Here is a 22107-nt window from a genome sequence, read left to right as displayed (position 1 = left end):
AACCCAAAGGTTTTCATCTTTTGTATTTTAACTCTCTTAATTTATTTACTTTTAACGAAAAATTTTTCATCTTTTGTAATTTAACCAAAAACTTTTCATCTTTTGTAATTTAACCCAAAACTTTTTTATTTACAACTTTGGTCCCCCATACTTTTTATCTTTCGTAAGTTTTTCGTTTTACGTTTCGTTCTAAAATTTGCGAATTAATACGTCACAACGTGCGTGTGTGGTTCAACGTTTTTACTCTATTTTTTCACATTTGACAGGTATGTCGCAACGTGTCTACTTTCCCCCTTTGGCAAGTTCAGCGCAACGGGCAGATCCTACATCGACTTAGTTATTATTTTCTACGTTATTTTGCGAGTTAACACGGCGCAAAGTGCGTGTGTGGTTCAACGTTTTTACGTCTATTTTTTCCATTTAACAAGTTTATCGCAACGCGCAGGTCCTAAATCCACATAGTTATTTTTTATATGTTATATGTTTCAGTCTTGTTTCTTCGCATTAACACGCCGCAACTTCAGTGTTGGTGGTCGCTACCAGCGGTGTGACATTGATTTTATTTGGCATAGTTTTAGGCCCCCGCCGCAACGCGGGGGTGCTTAATTTTAGTTATATCTTAAAAAGAGAGGTTTATCCCTACACTTTCTAAATTGATACCTACATCTCTTTCTTTAAATAAGTTATAAATTCACTTTTAACTTTTGATAAATGACAACATTGGCTCATCTAACTTTTCTACATAATACCTTGACATCTTATTTTGTTAAAATTACTTTTAAACCTTTACACCATAACATGCGACACGTATTATACTTTTTTTTTATCTATGCCTAACCACGTTAATTCTTAAATTACTTTTACATACTGTTTTTTTTTTATCTTGGTGACATTAAATTAGATCGGATATGTCTAAACACACGTTTTGATATGGTTAACGCATCGCATAACGTACCGCTAGCTATGAAAAACTAAGAAGTCGCCGCCTCAACGCGCGACCTATGTCAACAATCTAGTTATAATTAAAGGAAAAAATGTCCTCGAAAATCACAAGGAGTATTTTTTTAATAAACTCAATGGTATACCCAAAACTAGCGGGTATGTTCTCTAACCAACCAACATCCGTTGTATATGGGGCCGTGTATAAGACATGTTTTTATAATGGCCTAATGGGGTCTAAGATTGAGATTACCAATATTCGGCTCATTGGCATCCCTAACTAACGAAACCCAATGAAATGACGAGACAAGTCAGGGATTCAGTGTTATCGATGTGGGGATATTGGTCACTTTGCGTATGAATGCACGAACTGGCAATCAAAGGAAAAGGTGGCCAACTTGGCTCAAGGAGTCGGCATTGCTTTGATGAAGAAACAGGTACATGTATGGGTCGAGTTTTTTTGGGTCATCTGATTAAGGGGACTCGGGGCAGTAGCGTGATGGCTCTTCATCACGCGTGGAAAACGAACGGAACACCGCCGCCGGTGATAGTTAAACGTGTTGAAGTATAACGGCGTGGATCCGAGCACGCGTTGAACTTTTGAAATTTTCGACCGTTGGCTTTTATTTGACCGTTTTAAAACGGTAAACAATAATTAAAAAAAATTATCCATTTTATCTATTTATATATCTACATTTTAACCATTTTACACACATCAATCCACATATTTTATACCAATTTAAACCTATTTCACACAATTTTTATATCTTTCTCAAATGGAATTCCCTAAGGATTCGACGTTTCCGATGTCTAGCGATACCGATACCGAGTCGTCTTCCGAAAACGACACGCTAAACTATTTTGTGTCGGTGTATAATGAGCTTGATGCCGAGTCGTCCCGCCCAAAGAAGAAGATGGTCGACCGTGATCGTATAAGTGCCAACGAAGTTTTGATGAACGATTATTTTGTGGAAAACCCGCTATACAATGCCGAAACGTTTAGAGATCGGTTTCGTTTACCCAAAGAATTATTTTTAAAGATTGTTGGAGACATCGAAGCAAGCGAGGAATGGTTTCAAGAACGTTAGGATGCGAGGGGCAAACCAAGTTTCACGCCGATACAAAAATGCACGTCCGCCATTCGCCAACTAGCGACAGGTAACCCACCCGATCAATATGATGAATACCTAGCTATGTCTGAAAGAACTTCACGTGAATGTTTGCAATTTTTTTGCAATGCGGTCATTAAGTTGTATGCTAACGAGTTTTTACGTAAACCGACGAGCCACGACATCTCACGTATTTACGCCGCACACGAGGCTAGATGGCATTTTCCCAGGATGCTCGGTAGCATCGATTGTACACATATCGAGTGGAAAAATTGTCCAAGAGAGTTGCGATGGGCGTATGTGAGGGGAGACATCAAAAGACCAACCATCATACTAGAAGCGGTGGCGTCGAATGATTTATGGATTTGGCATTCGTATTTCGGTGTTCCAGGTTCAAACAACGACATCAATGTGTTGCACACGTCGCCGTTGTTCCAAAGCGTAACGGATGGTACCGCACCTTCCTCTCCTTTCTATGTTAACGGTCGACATTACAGACGAGGCTTTTATCTTGTGGATGGTATCTACCCGTCTTGGTCTGTTTTTGTGAAAGCTCCCTCATTTCCTGTCGAGGCTAAAGAAAAGGCGTTCAAAAAATTGCAAGAATCGGCAAAAAAAGATGTTGAGAGGGCATTTGGTGTTTTAAAGGGTAGATGGGGTATACTACACCGACCGGTTCGTTCGATGACCAAGAAAGCAATACATAGCATAGTGTATGCATGTATCATATTGCACAATATGTTGATCAAACACGACGGACGTGCAATATCTCCGGATTGGGTGCCGGATCCTCCTGCACAAGTTCAAGTTCCACAAGATATCCATTTACAATTGCGTAACGAAGAAACTCACTTTCGGTTGAGATTCGATTTAATCGAACTAGTAGGTTCTCTAGGTTTGGAGTTTCCGGATTCGGACGAGGATTAGTTTTTTTTTTTTTTAAATTGTATGATTCTAGTATGTTAAATTGGAGTAGGGGTTTTTTTTTTTAAATTGTATGTTTCTAGTATGTTAAATTGAAGTAGTATGTTTTAAATTTAATGAAATTTTTAATTTTAGTGTTCTATTGTTAATTTATAATTTTAAAATGAAAATTAAAAAAAAAATGGGAGGGAGTGATAGAATTTCATCACTAGTGATTCCACCCCTCCTACATTTCTATCACTAGTGATGGAAATTTGATTGATGACATGGCATGAGTTGATTGGATAGTGAGAGTGATAGATTCTATCACTAGTGAACCACCCCTAGTCCCCTAATCTAGAAAGAGAAAGTAAGATAAGCTTAGTTTAGTTTAATAATTAAGTTAGTCTATTAGTACTTTATTATCAAGTTTATTTAAGGATGCTTATTATTAGTAGGAATAAGAACAGGGACAACATATATTCTATAATGTCTAAAAAAGAGGCCATTATGCACATAATTCAATGATTGAAAATAAATTGACAAGAGTGCAAGATTACCCCACGAATTGAAGTCCCCCTCCACACCCTAACCACAAATTAACAGCAGTCTCACGCAACTATCTACCTTTAAAGTCACTGTCTCTATCTTTTCCATTTGTTACTGAAATAACAATGCGACAGAAATGGTGATAGGGATCTTTCAAGGGGAAGCCTGCGTGCATGTGATCAACTTTTCATACATTTACGTACCTGATTAATCTTTTATGAGTGTTCATCCGCTTTATTTAACACATTCAAGATTTGATTGTTTTTATTGTTTTGTAACACATGTATCAACTTCTCTTCTGTGGTACCAACAACATGTATGCACCATAGGCTATCACTCTCTTTCTTCATGTTAAGTGGTCACTTATGTTGAGTTTAACACTTACACATTTATCTTGGTTTTCAGGAGAAACCCACTGGACCTCAACAATCTACCTGATGATAAGTTCATTAGGGACCATAGCAAACAACCACTTAATGATTCCTCTTCTGCTGCATCTGGTATGTACTTATTATTTTTTTATTCTTCTTAGAGAGATCACAATTCTTAAGAGTTGTCTTTCAAATGCAAACCTTATAAGATTTTTCTATTGTGATGGTTTTTAGGGATCTACCGATCAGACATGAAAAACAGCTCAAAAGATCATGAAAGAGGGAAGGTTTACGAGTGTCGGTTTTGCTCCCTCAAGTTCCGGAAGTCTCAAGCTCTTGGCGGACACATGAACCGCCATCGCCAAGGTCTCTCTCTCACACGCACAGAATGTGGTTTTAAGAAACTTGACGTCGAGTTGGTGAACTTTCCCCATGATTTGCCATGGAGAACAGATTAGGAATTGTTGTAGGAGATGTTTCGTAGTTAGCGACGCGGTAGTTTCGTAGGAAATGTGTAAGAAGTTACGTAGGAAAAACCACATTACGCTTTTTCACAAATACGTCGGAAAACGTGATTTGTGACGCATTTCCTACTGGTGATGGAAATTTTGGATTTTCTAGTAGTGTAATGTTTCATCCCATGATACATTGTCAAAAATGTTTTTTTTATTATCCTTTCTAGGTAGTTTATAAGCAACTAGCTCTTGTTTTATATGTATGTTATTTAATTTAATTGTATGTCATTGAATTCTAAATATGTTTCTTTAAAATAATAACTTAAAGTTTGTGATGGTGGAATCAGAGAGGGAGGCAGAATCACTAAACCAAGCTCGTCAACTGGTCTTTGGGACTGATAACATGCTAACCCCTCCCCCTCACCAACTATGGTACGTTTGTATACTCCTACTTTTATATCTTATAACATTTGTTGTATATTTATGTTCTTTCAACCCATTGTTTGAATCTATTTTTGTGATACGGATTGATAGTTGTAATTTCCATAGTCAAAAGATGTCCCAAAACTCTAGCTGGAATTCTTGAACATATTTTAGGAAAATTACCCACATAAATCCAAACATCCTCCTATAAGTCACAAACAATAATAATAATAGCCGAAATTTGAGGTGTAAATGAGCCGAGGATCTTGAGTTCGGCCCGTTTAACATACTAGAGCTTGAGTTTTTTTTTTTTTGAAAAGAGAACTTCATTAAAAAACACCTAACTCGAAACCCGAGCCAGGCAAGAACAACAAACAAAAGAAGCTACAACAACGAAAAATTACACCAATCTAACCATGAGATATGGTTGTTACTAGATCTATACTTGAACCACAAATACCCAAAGGACTTAACATCGCAAAAGATACTCTCCACTTTGGCCTCAATACCCGAGAAGACAGCCTTGTTCCGGGCCTTCCATAAGCACCAAATAGCTGAAAAGATGATCCCCTGAATAACCGGTTTCTCGACAACTTTGACATGGCTTGACTTGTACACCTCCAACAAATCATGAAAAGAAAACGCAAAGATAGGAGGAATGCGACACCACAGACTCACCTTTTGCCACAGAACAATCGCGACGACACACGACGTGAATAAATGTTCGACCGACTCGGCCTCCGACTTACACAGAGGACATAGCCCGTCACCCACCTGCATCCCTCTTTTACTTAAAGCGTCTGCCGTTGGGATTCTGCCCATCTCCGCTTTCCAAACGAACAGATTGCACTTACTCGGCACCCACTTATTCCAATCAAGAGCTTGAGTTTTATTTCTAGAGTTTGAGATCGACTCGTGAGCAGTGAAGGTCAAGCTTTGCTCGCACTACTAGAAAAGTGCATAATTTCCCACGGAAATTTTCTACACAATTATTTTTGTCACAGATTCAAACATATTTGTGACAAATTTCCTACAATTTTTTTTCCAAAATTCTGTGTCAAATTTTTGACGCAACAATGACAGAAAAAAAACCCTAATTAATTGACAGTTGCGTCACAGATCTGTCGGAAATAATCTACGAAAGGTTAACTCTTAAATCATTTCCTACAAATTTGTGACAAAATATTTGTGCTTTAGTTTAATTAAACGTTCCGTCAGAAATGCGGCACAAGTTGTGACACATTTCCGACAACTAAGTCATATTACTTAATTTTGTTAAAAATAAATAAAAGGATATAAACTTTTATATTTATAAATAATAGTAAAATTAATATAATAACTAAAATTAATTATATTTCCTACACATTTGTGACAAAATATTTATTTTTTAGTTGATTTAAACGTTCCGTCAGAATTGTGTCACACCTTGTGACAAATTTCCGACAAAAAGTTATTTTTACATTATTTAATCAAAAGTAATAAGAAGGATATACACTATTATATTTATAAATAATACTAAATTTAGTTTATTAATAAAATATAATTATATGGGGAGGGTTATCTTGATAATGCTAAATATTGCGATAAGCGTGAGAACGAATGAAAAAACAATCGAAACCAACTTTTTTAATACAAACCTCATTGTAACTAAAATGTAACATTAAAAAAAGAATTTACAACATTAAAAAATCATTTTTTCTCTCGAAATCACTCTTATTTGATTTTTTACACATGTGTAAATATAACAAATTTACACGTGTAAATGGCAAACTTATAGATGTGTAAATTTTCAATATTTATGTCTACATGTAAATTTAAATGTGTAAATTTAATTTCAAACATTGTATTCGAATAATAATGATAAGTGTAAAAAAATTGAATTTGAATTGTTTTTGACCAAATTCTCATGATTTTTTCATTTGTTCTCACGGTTCTCACAATATTTAGCGTTTTTATTTAAACCCTCCACTATATATATATACATTTATAGTTGTTATATATATATGTGTGTGTGTATTTCCAATTAATATTTTTATATATAATATGATCAAGTTAGAAATCTGTGTATTGCAGGGGTTAAGCTTAGTTCATGATGAAAATTTAGGAAATATAAAACGATATTTTGAGATAGCAACTAATTGAAATTAGTTTTTTTTTTAAACTAAAAAATAGAATAAATAGAGTGAAATAAGAGAAGTGGAAGAAAAAATCTTAGTATGATAAAAGTGGATACATGTTGTAACTAGTTACTTATTTATTAGGTATATATAAATATATGTTATTTTGTTTGTTTTTATTAAAATTTTATGTATACTAAGGGCTATAATGTAAATATACATTTAATAAATTAAATTAATTTTTCTAAATAACATGCTTGTTTAGACCCGTGAGCATACTCTAGCTCAATAAATGAAGCTTGCGCTCGTTTATTAAACGAGTTTATTTCTAAAACAATATGCTTCTTTAGACTCGTGAACGTACTCGAGCTCGATCTAAAACTAAACACGTTCTCGAATAGTTCGCATGCGTTTAGGCTCATTTACACCCTTACCCAAACAAGCACACCATCTATCACTAACTTGATGACCAAATCTCGTTTTTTGAGTGAAGATATTTGAAGGCTATGATTTTTGCTGCAGTCGTTTTTTGAGTGCATTATATCTTTTTTTGTTATTATAGTTCCCTTGATATTGTTTCTGTTATGTCTTGTTTTCTCGTTTATATTTAAGACAACTTATTAATACTCGTACTGATGTCCTAATGTAGTGGGCAACCAGTGATGCATGGAGGCTATAATTATGCAGCAACAGGCTTTAACATGGGTGGTACTGTTTATCCTACAAGATTTTTTTCCGGCAGTTCCACCACCATCTTACCTCCTCCTATGCCACCAACATTGCCACCACCACCACCACCACATCAACATATGCACACTTCTCTGGCATCTCACCTCGGCAATGCAGAGTTGCCTCGATATTCTAACTCGCAGTTGATAAACGACTACTTTGTAGACCGATATGTCTCTAGCAATCCACAAGTCAGCTTTCACTCTTCCCGGATTTGACCTTCGCCGCTGTATTAACACCTTATAATTCTTAACTTGATGGTGGTATTGGTTGCAGAGAAGCCCTATATATATTATTTCTTGTGGATTTACTGATTTAGTCAAGTTGATGTATCTTGTTACGTTTTCTCTATTTTTTTTCATATGTTAAGTCTTGTTACGTAAAAATTAAGTTTAATGCATGCACTACTACAAAAATTGACCATTAGCGATTGCTAAAATGTGGTTTCTACTATCTAGTAGAGGTTAAATAAACCAAAATTCTTTAATCTACCTTTTATTCATGCTAAAGCAATCAGCATCAATGAAATTGTTACAATATCTATGTTTTATCTAGTAGAGGTTAAATGAACCAAAATTCCTTCAATCTACCTTTTATTCATGCAAAAGCAATCAGCATCAACGAAATTGTTATAATATTTATGTTTTAGAATTGAATAAGGTTACATCATAGAAGGTACTATAGTTATTCCTAATTAATTAAGCGGTTAGGATCAAATACAAAGTCTCCTAAAAATAAGAAGTCGTAAAAGAGTATCAAATAGATTTCGATTGTCCTCAGTCAAGTGGCATTGGATCCGTCTCATCAAACTAGACGATGTGATATTTAGGTTTGTTTTTAGATGTTTAGCTTGTAGACTTTAGAGTTTTCATTTACATTATTGTGTTTTTTATTTATCATTGTGTCTTTTCTATATTTGCGTCATTGTGTATTTTCGTGACTCATTATGTCTTTTTTCTTAGACATTGTATTATATTTTTCGGCATTGTGTTTTATTTTATTCGATATTGTGTTATATTTTGCAATACATTGTGTTTTTGTACAAGTTTTTATTTTTAGAAGACTTTGTAGAATAAGTTTACCCTTAGTTAAGATATAACTGTTTGAGAAGCCTAAAAAGCAACCTAGCTAGCTAGTAAGGAGATTAAAACTAATGACTAACAATCATGTGTAGATTATGACTGGATTAAGTTAATTTTAGGTCTCTCAATCATGTTTTTAAATGGAGTTGCTATGATAAGTAGAAAAAATGGTTAAATGTAAAATTTCTATTTTACTAATTAAAAAATTATTTAGCTTTCTTAAGTTATGTGTTTAGTAATACAAATGGTCTTATTATTAATCTACAAATCATGAACAATTCTCTAACAAAAGCAATGCATTCAGGTAGGAGATGGTTTATGCTCGTGTTATGGTTATCAACTGGAAACTGTTGACCATATTCTAGTCACTTGTACGATGGCAAAAGCGATATGGTAGGCGATAGGAGTATGGCTGAAATTCAACACTTTATATGTTTGTTCATCAGTAAAGGAGATATTCAAAAGTGTGGAAGAAATAAAGACAACGAAAAGAAAAAAAGAAAGCGACCAGATGTGTTATGGCGGCTACCTTTTGGAAGATTTGGTTGAATAGAAATGATAAAGTGTTCAATGGAGTAAAGAAGACAAACACAAAACTATTAGAAGATATTGAAAGATATCAATAATGGCTAAATTGATTGCCTCCTTTCTCATTCATTTGTCGTATATATGTACATCGTAATCTCCTATACTAGGTAAAGATATAACTGAATATCTTAGTTACAGGGGAAATGATAATTACTTAATATAAGTATATTTCATCCCCGTAGTCGAAGCGGGAGGGGACCATATGCTAAGACTGGATCGGAAATCGTCAAACACTACTTGGGGTAACCCTTTGGTGAAAATACCGGCAACTTGATAACGAGATGGCACATGAAGGATGCGAACTTGACCACTTTGAACTTGCTCCCGAACAAAGTGAATGTCGAGTTCGTTGTGTTTGGTGCGCTAATGTTGAACAGGGTTGCCAGACAAGTAAATAGCCGCTAACGTTGTCATAGTAGACAATAGTGACGTGTAAGTGAGGACGATGCAATTCAAGTAACAGGTTGCGTAGCCAACATATTTCTGCAACAACGTTGGCGACCCCATGGTATTCGGCCTTGGCACTTGAGCGGGATATCGTTGTCTGTCGTTTTGAAGACCAAGAGACAATTTTGTCACCGTAGTAAACACAATACCCACTAGTGGAGCGGCGGGTGTCCAGACACCCCGCCCAATCTGCATCAGTATAAGCTAGGAGTGTCAAATTTTTGGAACCGACGAGAAGAAGTCCCAACGATCTCGTGCCTAGGATATATCGGATAACACGCTTAAGAGCATTCCAATGAGCATTTTTTTGGTGCATGCATGTGCATACAAACCTGTTGAACAGCATAACTGATATCTGGGTGGGTAAATATCAAGTACTGTAATGCGCCAGCTATGCTTCGATATAAAGTTAGGTCATCGAAGTTCGTGCTAGTAGAAGAGCTTAGCTTAGCGTTTGTGTCAACGGGTGTGTGTTGGTTTGCAAGATTGCATCCCGGCCGCTCTATAATGTCATTCGCATAGTTCTCTTGGGATAAAAACATTGTATCCTTGTGTCGAGTAACCGAGATACCGAGGAAGAAACTAAGAGCACCGAGATCTTTCATAGCAAATTCCTTTGAAAGGTATGTCACTAACGGTTCCCGAAGTTCCATTGAGGATGTAACGAGCAAGATATCGTCGACATATAAAAGGACGTAGGCGGTATTATGCCTATGATTTAGAATGAAGAGATAGGCATCACAACGACTTTGAAGAAATCCCAAAGTGAGAACATAGCTAGTGAAACGTTGGTACCACGCTCGTGGAGCTTGCTTTTGTCCGTAAAGTGACTTTTTTAGACGGCACACATGATCCGGAAAATCTTTGTGTCTAAAACCCATTGGTTGATGCATGTAGACTATCTCATTGGACTCTCTCATTGAGATTGCCATGCAAAAATGCATTAATAACATCAAGCTAATGAACCGCCAAGATTTAGATAATGCTATAGACAAAACGGTACGAATGGTGGCCGGTTTTACGACTGGGCTAAAGGTATCTCACAATCTATGCGAACCCGTTGTAAACTTCCGTCACATACCAAGCTTGCCTTGTATCATTCGAGAGAAGCATAAGATTTGAATTCGTGTTTGAATAACCACATGCTTCGAATAACATTCATCTGTGGGTGACGTGGTACTATCCCAAGTACCACTGCTAATAAGAGCATTGAATTCATTGGTCATGGCATTTTTCCATTTCGGTATAGACAAGGCAAGTGTCAGGTTTTTCAGGATTGGTGCAATGGTGGTGGTGTGGAGATTCAAGAGTTGTTTCGGTTTAAGGATTCCAACCATAGCTCGTGTTCGCATAGTACGAAGAGTTAAAGGTGGTGGAGGTGGGGCAGTAAATGAGGGAGTAGAGTGTTGAGAGGTTGGCGTTAAAGATGGGTCAGTAGGTGGGGCAGTGGGTATGTTGGGCGAATTGGATGGACTCAAGTTCTGTGTAGGAGGGTGGACTGGTGGCAAGTCAGTGGTTGGGCCAGGGGCGGGTGGGTAGGCTGGTGGGTGGGAGGGAGACGCTGGTTGGTTATGTTGTAGTAGGGTGAGGAGTTGGGTCGAGAGATGTGGGGTGTGTGTTTTTGGTCCGGGAGTGTTGGGCCAAGAGTTTGGGCGTGGGAGGTGGATGTAGAAGGAGGTGGCGAGTGCACAGTGGGCCATAGATGAGTGCGAAATGGGGGTGTTAGAAATTCGTAATTAGAGGATGTGGAAGGGGGACCAATAGAATTAAAAGGAAACACAGTCTCATAAAAACAACGTGTCTGCAGATAGTTATTTGTTTTGATTTTACGTCTAAGCACTTGTATCCCCGATGAGTCGGTGGGTAGCCGAGGAAAATGCAAGGGTACGAGCAAAAATCAAGCTTGTGAATGCTTGTAGAAGGGATGAGAGGGTAGCAAAGACAACCGAAAACGCGAAGGTGATCGTAAGTCGAGGATCGATGGTATAGAAGGTGATTTGGGGTGTTGTATTGGTGAGTTTTGCTAGGTAAGATTTTTAGAAGGTAGGTGGTGGTGTCTAAAGCGTGATGCCAAAAACGGTTAGGTAGGAAAGAATGTGTTATGAAGGTGCGGATCATGTTGTTAATTGACCGGATTTTACATTCCGCTTTACCGTTTTGTGATGACGTGTGAAGGGGTATGGTCCCAGATCTCGCGTCAGCATCGACCGCGAGTGACCATTACCCTTATCAAAACCCCCACTAGCTAACAACCTACTTGTGCCCATGCGGGAACGCGTCGACACAAGGGTTGAATCCAATCTATCTAGTAACAAAGGAGGACTTACATGGAACATGAGAACGGTAGAGTGATGCGACATAGCATCACATCTGGTGTATGAAAACGGAAGTATTCACAGCGATGCGGCATCGCACCGCATCCAGTGAACACTTCTATCAATACAGGAAAGCCTTACCTTAGGCATAGAAGAAGATGAACGTAGCGGTACGGCTGACACCGCACCATACGGACATTTTCGTCACGACAAGGGATGCAGGCAAGACGACGATGCGGCTAGCACCGCATCTCGCGTATTCCTTGATCACAAGTAGGAGACGCGGTAACTTCAGATGTTACCGCACGTAGCGATGCGGCTTGCACCGCATCCTATGCACTCAAGCAAGTGGTACTGACACCACAGTGCAAGTGGCACCAATGGCAGTTACCTGTCAGAGCTACGTAAGCAATGGACTGACGTGGCGTAACCTCCATAACCGACGAGCCTGACACACCTGAAAAGGTGCAGCACGTCGTCAGTCCATCCATCATCATCCTCCTTCACTCCTCGGCTATAAATACCAACCCCAAACCAGGTTTGAGGTATCTTCTCACAACTCTCTCACTACTACTACTATCTTACTTTGCTTCCCAAGCAAACTACTGATTCTCACGCCGGAGAGTGGTAACAAGGAGCACCCCCCACCCCATCCTCCTTGTTACGAGTCACGGCTTGTTTCCTTGTGCAGGAGATCAACCACCGGTGAACCAGCCAGCGATCCTCGAGAGGAAGGGATTAACCCTTCTTGACGAGACCAGTGTGTTAACCCTGCCCGGTTAACCATTGTTTCATCATTGGCGCCCACCGCTACTCTTAGCATTTTCTAAACCATCCTTTTTCCTCTCTCACGATCATGACTGATCACCAAAACAACACTGCGGATAACCAAAATCCTCCAATCCCAAACCCGGTAGGGGTCAATGCCTCGACCTCCCAACCCGGACACATTGGCACGTCCACACAAAGGAGCCCCTCCTTTATGTTCGGCCATGACTTATCACAGTTCCCGTCTGTGATCCCACCAGGCATGACCATTCATGCCTGGTACGAGCAGCAGGCAGCCACGCTGACTGCAGCATACAACCGCGCTTGTACTGAAGCGAATATACGAGCTGGGCTTCCCCCAGCACCACACACCCCTGTTGAGCGTATTTTACAATACGACGGCAGGATACATTCACGCCCGGCTTCAAGAAGCCGACGTGAAGAACGGGGATCGTCTTATTGTTCGGTCCACACCCTCAACGAGGATGATTCCTCATACGGGTCCCACACCAGAGGACCGGTACATACCCGCCTTGGCCCCCATGGCGAGGACAGGAGGCGATCAACCTCCAGACGCGGCCCAGGCATTCAGAGCCGATTGGGCCCACAACCATACACCGAAGGGTACGGTCATACCGACCCTGACGACCATAGCTACCGCGGTGATTCGCATGACACCAGTAGCAGACCGGGAGGACGCAACTATGTTCCTCCCAGTCATCCCCGCAACACATACCTTAGGGCGGCAAAGCGCCCTGCGAACGAACCATACAGGCCAAAGGCAGCGGCCGAAAATTCCAAGTTCAGCACGCGGATTGCCAACGCCCATGTCACCACGACAAAGTTCCCATTCAATGTTGGGAAATACAGTGGTTCGACCGACCCGGACGACCACATGAACGTCTTCATGGGCGCGGGCATCAACGGCCAGTGGGATGAACCCACTTGGTGTAATTTTTTCCCCCAGACCCTTACGGGCCTGGCCAGGGCATGGTTCGATTCTTTGCCAGTAGGATCACTGGATTCATTCGAGGACTTGCGTACCAAGTTCCTCGCACATTTTTGCCAGCAGCGACGCCACGAACGAGATTCGTGTGACGTCATGAACATCTGGCGAAGGGACGACGAATCGCTCGAAGCATTCGTCGTCCGATATAATAAAGAGTGCCTGGAGATAGGTGACGTGGCAGACCAGATGGCACGAAACCACTTCATCCGGGCCGTCAAAGACAGAGAGATGATCATGACCATCTCTGGCAAGGAGGGCTTGCCCAAAAAATGGGAAGATGTCATGACCGCGGTCAAGACATACGCCCAGACACAGCGGTCACTCGAACCGCATGTGACAAAGGCAAAACCCCAAGCCGAAACATCCCAACAAGGGTCCAAGCGTAACAATAAACGCAACCGGGACGTTGGAAATCGCGATATTTCCAAACCATACTTCCCGCGAACCAACACGTTTGACCCAAAGAACTACAACCCCGCCCGAGACAGTCGGGCGTTAAAAAAAGAATCTCGGGACCGCAACTGGACCGAGATCACCATGTCGCCAAGTGAGGTCCTCCTTGCGGACCCACAGTTCTTGCGACCGGCCCAACCAATGAAGTCCAAGAAAAATCAGGACCTCACACTCTACTGTGAGTACCACAAGGACTCGGGCCACACCACCAACAATTGCATCAGTCTCCGACTGGAGATTGAGCGCGCCTTAAAGGAGGGGAAACTGCAACATCTTTTGCCAGGTGGGCAAAAACCCACCAAGCGCATTGCCCCTCATGGCGAAGGTACCTCCTCCGGGAAGAGAACCATGCACGTGGCTTCCACCCACATGATCCACGGAGGCAAGGGCAGGCCGCGAAAAGCGGCAAGAAGGCCGGAATGTGACTGGAAAGACGAGCAAGTCGTCTTTCCAAAAGTCCGAGGCGGACCGCGCGATAGGCGCGCCGTCGTCATTTCAGGCCAACTGGCACACTACTGCACCGAGCGTCTATTCATCGACCCGGGCAGTACATCTGATATAATCTACGAACAATGCTTCAACCAGTTCGACCAGGAGGACAAAGATCGGTTGCAAGCAGTAGATTACCCGTTAACCGGGTTCGCAGGGGAAACTGTCTTTCCCCTAGGCCAGATTACTTTCCCTGTGCGTCTTTCCAGCGGAAACCGCACAAGGACAGAAGAGGTAAACTTCATGGTTTTACCTCACACCTCCAGATATGACGTACTCCTCGGGAGAGAATCCCAAGGAGATTTCAATATGATTACGTCGGTCCCCCACTCTGCGGTTGGTTTCCCAACCGAATTGGGGGTCGCGATAATCTATGCCCGCAGGGACGTCATGATGTCGGACGAAGTACGCCCGACCAAGGTCGCAAGGCCCACTCCCAACGACCAGCCAGAAAAATGGGTTCTCAACGCGAGATACCCAGAACAAAAGGTCACATTGGGTCACGCCTTGTCCCCGACCACCAAAGCGCAACTGAAGCAGCTTCTCTTCAGGAACCAAGACATCTTCGCGTGGACACCCGCAGACATGACCGGGGTCCCACGTGATATTGCGCAACATCACTTGAATACCATGCCAGGTATTAAGCCAGTGATCCAAGGCCAACGCCACCTTGGGTCAGCTAAAAATCAGGCGATGCAAGAGCAGATCGAAGAACTGCTCTCCGCTGGCATCCTGCGGGAAGTCAAATACCAGACTTGGTTGTCCAACCCAGTCATGGTAGAAAAACCGTCCGGGGGCTGGCGCATGTGCGTCGATTACAAAGAACTTAACAAAGCCTGCCCCAAGGATTGTTACGCGCTTCCAGAAATCGACGAAAAGGTCGATAATCTCGCACCATTCAGGTGGAAGTGTTTCCTCGATTGCTACAAAGGATACCATCAAGTACAAATGGCAATCGAGGATGAAGACAAAACGGCATTCCGGACTCCCACCGGAAATTACTGCTACACAAAAATGCCGTTTGGGTTGCGCAACGCGGGCTCAACCTACCAAAAGTTGATGAACGACACTTTCCGCGGCCAAATAAGCAAAAGTGTCGAAATCTACATGGACGACCTGGTCGTCATGAGCATGGAAGAAGATACCATGCTCACAGATATTGAAAGAACATTCCAAACTCTGCGAAGCGTTAACATAAAGCTCAATCCAGGGAAAAGCTCGTTTGGAATGGAAGAAGGCAAATTCCTTGGATTCATCGTGACTAAAGATGGATTCAAGGTAAACCCGGAGAAAGTCCAGGCGATCGAGCGCATGCCATCGCCTTCATCGATGAAGGATATGCAACGGCTAGCCGGCAGGCTAGCGGCACTCAACAGATTCTTAGCCAACCACGCAGCTAAGTCTTATCCGTTCATCAAGACCCTGCGGAGCTGTTCAAAGAAAGAACAATTCCAGTGGACCGCAGAGGCTGAACAGGCCTTCCGGGAAATGAAGGAGTGTTTGATACAACTCCCAACTTTAACCGCACCACGCAAGGATGAGCCACTCATACTATACCTATCCGCCGCGGACAATGCGGTGGGTGCGGTATTAATAGTGGAGCGAAAGGGGGTTCAAACACCCATCTACTACATCAGCAAGATGCTCAACGACCCAGAGACGAGATACTCAATAATGGAGAAATTGGTGCTAGCATTAGTGCACGCTTCAAGACGGTTGCGACGCTACTTCGTAAACCACGTCATCACAGTGCTAACCAATTACAGGATCGGCCCGATCCTCTCCAAACCCGACATCTCTGGGAGATTAGCGAAATGGGCAATCGAGCTGGGCGCGCACACGATACATTATAAACCGCGCCCCACGATTAAAGGCCAGATCTTAGCTGATTTCGCCGCCGAAGTACCGGTGAATCGCATCCAAGAATGCGAAGAAGCACAAACTCCTGCACCAACGCCACCCTCCTCAGAGACATGGGCACTCTTCACAGATGGTGCCTCCAACGACGAAGGGGCGGGTGCAGGTCTGCGACTCGTCAGCCCTGACGGCCAAGAACTTACATATGCAATCCGCCTCGAATTCAAAAGCACAAACAACGAGGCAGAATATGAGGCTCTGTTAGCGGGGCTACGTTTAGCAGTCAAAATCGGCGTGCAACATCTGGAAGCCCACGTCGACTCTTTGTTAGTTGCAGGCCAAGTACGCGACGACTATGCCGCAAAGGGGGATATCATGATCCTCTACCTCGAGCAAGTCCTGCAACTAAAATCCAAATTCGCTTCGTTCAATATTCGCCATATTAATCGAAGCGAAAACAAGTCCGCAGATGCACTATCGAAACTTGCATCTACCAGCTTCCAACACTTGGCAAAGGAGATACGCATCGAAATCCTGCAAAATCCTTCGGTACCCCTGCGCCAAGTCAACGTCATTCAATACGGTTCAACATCATGGATGACACCTATTATCGCATATCTACAATCAGGTGTGACTCCCGAAAGCAAATCAGAAGCACGCAAACTACAATACAAAGCGTGCCATTATCAAATGGGAGACGGTATCTTATACCGCAAATCATACCTCGGGCCACTACTACGATGCGTCAACCCCCAGGATGCCACATACCTCATTCGAGAGATACACGAGGGCATATGTGGCATACACGCTGGACCACGCATGGTAGTGGCCAAAATCATGAATGCCGGGTATTACTGGCCCGGCATGCACCTGGACGCCGTCAAAGAGTTGCGCAAGTGCATCGACTGTCAACGTCATGCTCCAAAAACCTTGCGGCCAAAAAACAACTTAGTCCCCGTCACAACCGCATGGCCCTTTCAGAAATGGGCAATTGACGTTGTGGGACCTTTCCCTGACGCTCCAGGTGCGGTTAAATTTATCATAGTGGCGGTTGATTACTTCACCAAATGGGTAGAAGCAAAACCACTCGCCTCAACCACTGCTATGATAACAAGAAAGTTCATTTGGGAACACATCATCTGCCGTTTCGGATTACCAATGTGCATTGTCACCGATAACGGCACCAACTTCGCTGCCGACGAATTTCAAAAATGGCTAGAAGAACTACATATTGAGCACATATTCTCATCAGTCGCACACCCGCAAGGGAACGGCCAAGTCGAGAGTATCAATAAAAGCCTAGTCGAAGGGATCAAGGCACGGTTGGGAACGGCCAGGCGTGGCTGGGTCGATGAACTCCCAAGTATCTTATGGGCTCATCGTACAAGCCCAAAAACAAGCAATGGGGAAACACCCTTCAGCCTAGTCTACGGTTCAGAAGCGGTGATCCCCGCAGAAGTAGGTCTCCCCTCTCCTAGAATGTTGGCTATCGAAAAACTAGACAACAACATGGAACGCAGGATCGATTTGGACCTCTTGGAAGAAAGGCGCGAAAACGCTGCCATCAACGAGGCCAAATATAAATCCAAACTTGAAAAGTACTACAACGCGCGCGTCCGCGTTTGTACTTTCAACCCAGGAGACTACATCCTACGCGACAATGAGGCATCTAATGCCGAGCGCCCAGGCAAACTCGCCCCCAAGTGGGAAGGACCCTACCTCATCAAAGAGGTCTTAGGGAAAGGCGCGTACAGATTGCAAACACTAGAAGGCGAACCTATCGCACGCACATGGAATGCACAACAGCTTCGACGCTGTTATATGTAAGCCATGTTCTTACATTTCTCTATGTAACCTATCGGGCCGCAGGCCATTTGCAAATAAATAAATAAGCAATTTTATACATTATTGTTTGTTATTACTATTACAAATGTGTGTTCCACTTTGCGGTATCCCAAAAACAGATTGGCAAAATCTTCATTCGCGATACCCATACAAAGTGGTAACCACACACAAATATTGTAATAGGCCATCAAAAGGCAAAAAGACTTGCATGATCATCCGGCCGGATAAACAAGGTTTTGTTAAACACTTAAACACAATTCCTGAGCCCAAAAAGGCAAACAATGGAATTGACGCGGACTCATACGACAAAGGTATGGAGTACACTTGACCCCATTCACAAATGGGTAGAGTCCCGGATATATAAGCTTTTACAAAGCTTAAGCAATTCTAAAACCCTCACACGGTAAATAACAGAATTGATGCGTACTCATACAACAAAAGTATGGAGTATACTTGACCCCGTTCATAAATGGGTAAAGTTACGCATACATACGTTCAGACATGCAAGAATTAAAAACACTTGTACACACTGAACAAAGAAACTTTGTATTCAAAACATTCAAGCACCTACATGATGCTTAAATAAATTTACATAAAGTTCCTATTCTATACAAGAGGAATACAAAAAGGAGGCACAATAGCCAACCTAAACCCTATTTTGTACCGCTGGTTCCCGCATCTCCTCCGGCACCACCAGCGGGTTCTTCCTCTTCCACATCCGGATAAAGCATCCGCAAGCGGTCAACATAGTCCGCAACCTCCAAACAATCATCCAGTTCCCCTACACAGGCAAGGGGCGTATCATAAAAGGAGGCTACGGCCGCTTTCAGGCGACCTTCGGTATCCACATCACGGAACCCGGATGCCTTATCAGTATAACCACCTGCGGATAATACATTGATATGCCCAATGCAGCGGTTATAACCAGCCTTAAAGCCAGCATCGCGCGCACGTTCCTTAACCAGGTCCAAACCAGATGCGGTCTCAGGGGCATTCATGATAGCCTCAACAATCTGCAATAAAAAGATCATAAGTCTTGGATACTAACCCAAGCAAATGCAAAGGCAACGGATACTTACACGCGCGATGCCGTGAGTCCGCAACCACTCACGGTCAGCTTCCAGCTGGTTAAAAGAGGACACCAAGGCATCCTTGGCCTCAGCAGCGGCGTCAGCCCGTTTCTCCGCAGCAGACACGCGGGCAGTAAGGTCTGTAACCGCGACCTCCCGGGCCTGAACATCAGCCTGTCAAAAAATAGTAAACAGTTTACACGATAAACATTTACGAAACACGAAAGGAAATATACAACAGAGGTAACGAAACATACCTGCAGGCTGGCAACAACTTTGTCCAAACGAATGCGCTCCGCATTCGCCTCTTCAAGAGCCTTAGAAGCACGGCTCTCCCTCTCTTCAGCCTCCTCAAGGGCTTTCGCGGTACGAGCACCGGCTTCTTTGGCCTCTCCAAGCGCCTTCAGGGCGTCGGCCTTTGCCTGCAGCGCTTTAACAGAAATGGCCTCAGCCGCAGCCTTCTCCTGGCTCAAGGTAGCGTTCGCTGCCTTGGCATTTGTCAACTCCTGCCGAGCATGAAACAGAATGTCATTCTGCTTAGCCCACGATGCATTCCACTTCTTGCGCTCATTGGACATTTTTTCATTCCAACTCTTGCGCTCATCAGCAAGAAGTTTAGCAAGGGTACGCACCTGTTTCAGCTGGGCAGCGGCAGCCCATTCAGAAGTCTGCTTCTGCTTCTCAAAAGCAGCCTTGTCCTTCTCGAGCTGCTCCGCACCCACACGAGCAGCCTCGACCAACTTCTCCGCCTCAGCCCGCATGCGAGCAGCTTCCTCCTCGCGGCGGCCCAGCACCTTATAATCTTCCAAAATGGCATTTGCCACAATGGAAGTCCCTACCAGCATTGATGAGAGCTGGTTTATACGCAGCTCTCGGGGTGCGGCACGGGCCCGCTCGACTTCAAAAGGGGTGCCCAGACCACCCAGAATCTCCTTACATGTCGCAGGGTCATTCGAGATATCGTCCCCCTGCATAACAGTCCAGGGAGGTCGGTGATACACCATACTGCGACCCGGGGAGTACGTGCGGTAGTAATACTCCAATTCAGACTCCCCAGGCTGAATTGGCGGCCCGTCATAACCCGCACCACCAGCAGACGAGCCGCTACCCTTCTCCCCAGCAGGAGACTTCTGCGGCTCAGCATCCTGCTGCCGTACCTCAGCATCAGACTTCTGCTTACCGGCATCTGAAAACCTCAAGTCCAATCCATCACCCTCATTAGGAGAGATCAGATTGTCCGAGGAATCCACAGTGTCAAAAATCCGGTCAGCAGTCGTCTCCACCGTCTTCTCCAAGGGGGGATCGCGAACCGGCCCAACAAAAGGGGCCGTAGGCTCCTTGGGCGCGACAGTCTCCTTCGACACACCCGCACCCGCAGCAGCGGTATGCGGAGGAGACGCGGGGAAGTCGAAGAAAGAATACCCCGCATCTCAGGATTCTACAATACAAAGAGCATTAATGAGTATTTCCCACCCATTGTACATACAGAACAAGGAAAAGGAATATACTTACCAGCAGCAACTGCAGGTTTCTTCTGCGCCGGAGCAACTCTCCTGGTCTGCAGTCTCCGGCGTTTCGGTTCACCACCACCAGCAGCCTTCTGCTCTGGTCCCCTTTTCTCTCCAACAACGGGGGGAACCACAGCAGTTCCACCCGCAGCCGCACCACTACCTATAACACCCAAACCCTCAAGGGTGTCAGATACTACGATGTAATCGGTGTATCCCCGAGAACAAGATTGATAGGTACCTGCGGCTTCAAAAACTGAAGAAGGGGCAGCTGAGCCTTCAGCACTCCCCTTGCCACGACCCCGCACGGTCTTCTTCACCGTTTTCTTCTCCACAGTCTTTTTGGGGACACGTTTCTCAAACTTCCCCAAATCCGCAAGGATACCTGGATTAACACAATCAACAAAACCAGTCAAAAAGATAAACTGAAAAAACTAATGTCACGTAAGACGTACCTCTTGCGTCTCCCGGAACCGGGGCATCCAGCACCGCACGCGACGGCACGCGGAAGTTCTTAAGAATTTCAAGGTTGAAACCTTTCTTCAGCTCAACCGCAATCAGTTCAACCTGGCCCTTGAAATCGGGCTCAAACATTCTCCACAAGCCAACCGCATCCGCTGATACATGCATGCAGGTTATTACAAAGGCTTAGGAAATAAAGAAAATAACAAAGTGTAAAGAGCTTACCACCACCCTGTTCCCGCAAAACGGGCCTTTCCTTCCTATCCGGTCTGGAGAGCATCATCCGCAATATCCACAGTTGATCATTATCCAACTTCTTGAGTTCAATAGGCCGCAGCCTAGAGAACCAGTCCACGGTCTTTGCGGAAGCAACAGGAATATCTTCATCAGAAACTCCAACGTTGACATTCCTGAAAGACATGGTAGCATAGACCGCACAGGCTTTCACGTAGAAGAACCTCTTCTTCCAGCCTGTCACACCCTTAGGGGGCGTCATCAACTTCAGACTCCCATGCCGTTGAGTAAACGAGAAAAAACCGGTGTTCACCGTCAACTGGTAGAACCGCCGGAAATTCTCCACTGTAATGGGCAAGCCATGGGCACGGAATGTGTATTCAAA

At 43.4% G+C, this 22107-nt stretch overlaps 1 protein-coding gene across 1 annotated transcript; it reads left to right on the top strand.

The window, feature by feature from the left end:
- The first annotated feature begins 3732 nt into the window (after window positions 1–3732).
- On the top strand, window positions 3733–7940 carry LOC110870829 (zinc finger protein JAGGED-like). The gene is made up of 5 exons (XM_022119948.2): window positions 3733–3816; window positions 3906–4000; window positions 4106–4237; window positions 4674–4758; window positions 7516–7940. The coding sequence occupies exons 1-5, from the start codon at window positions 3782–3784 to the stop codon at window positions 7811–7813; spliced, it is 645 nt and encodes a 214-aa protein (XP_021975640.1). The 5' UTR covers window positions 3733–3781; the 3' UTR covers window positions 7814–7940.
- Window positions 7941–22107: the final 14167 nt, after the last annotated feature.

This window comes from Helianthus annuus, chromosome 8 (genome assembly GCF_002127325.2).
Source record: "Helianthus annuus cultivar XRQ/B chromosome 8, HanXRQr2.0-SUNRISE, whole genome shotgun sequence".
In the NCBI taxonomy this organism is placed as follows: Eukaryota; Viridiplantae; Streptophyta; class Magnoliopsida; order Asterales; family Asteraceae; genus Helianthus; species Helianthus annuus.
This window is presented reverse-complemented; position numbering and strand designations above follow the sequence as displayed.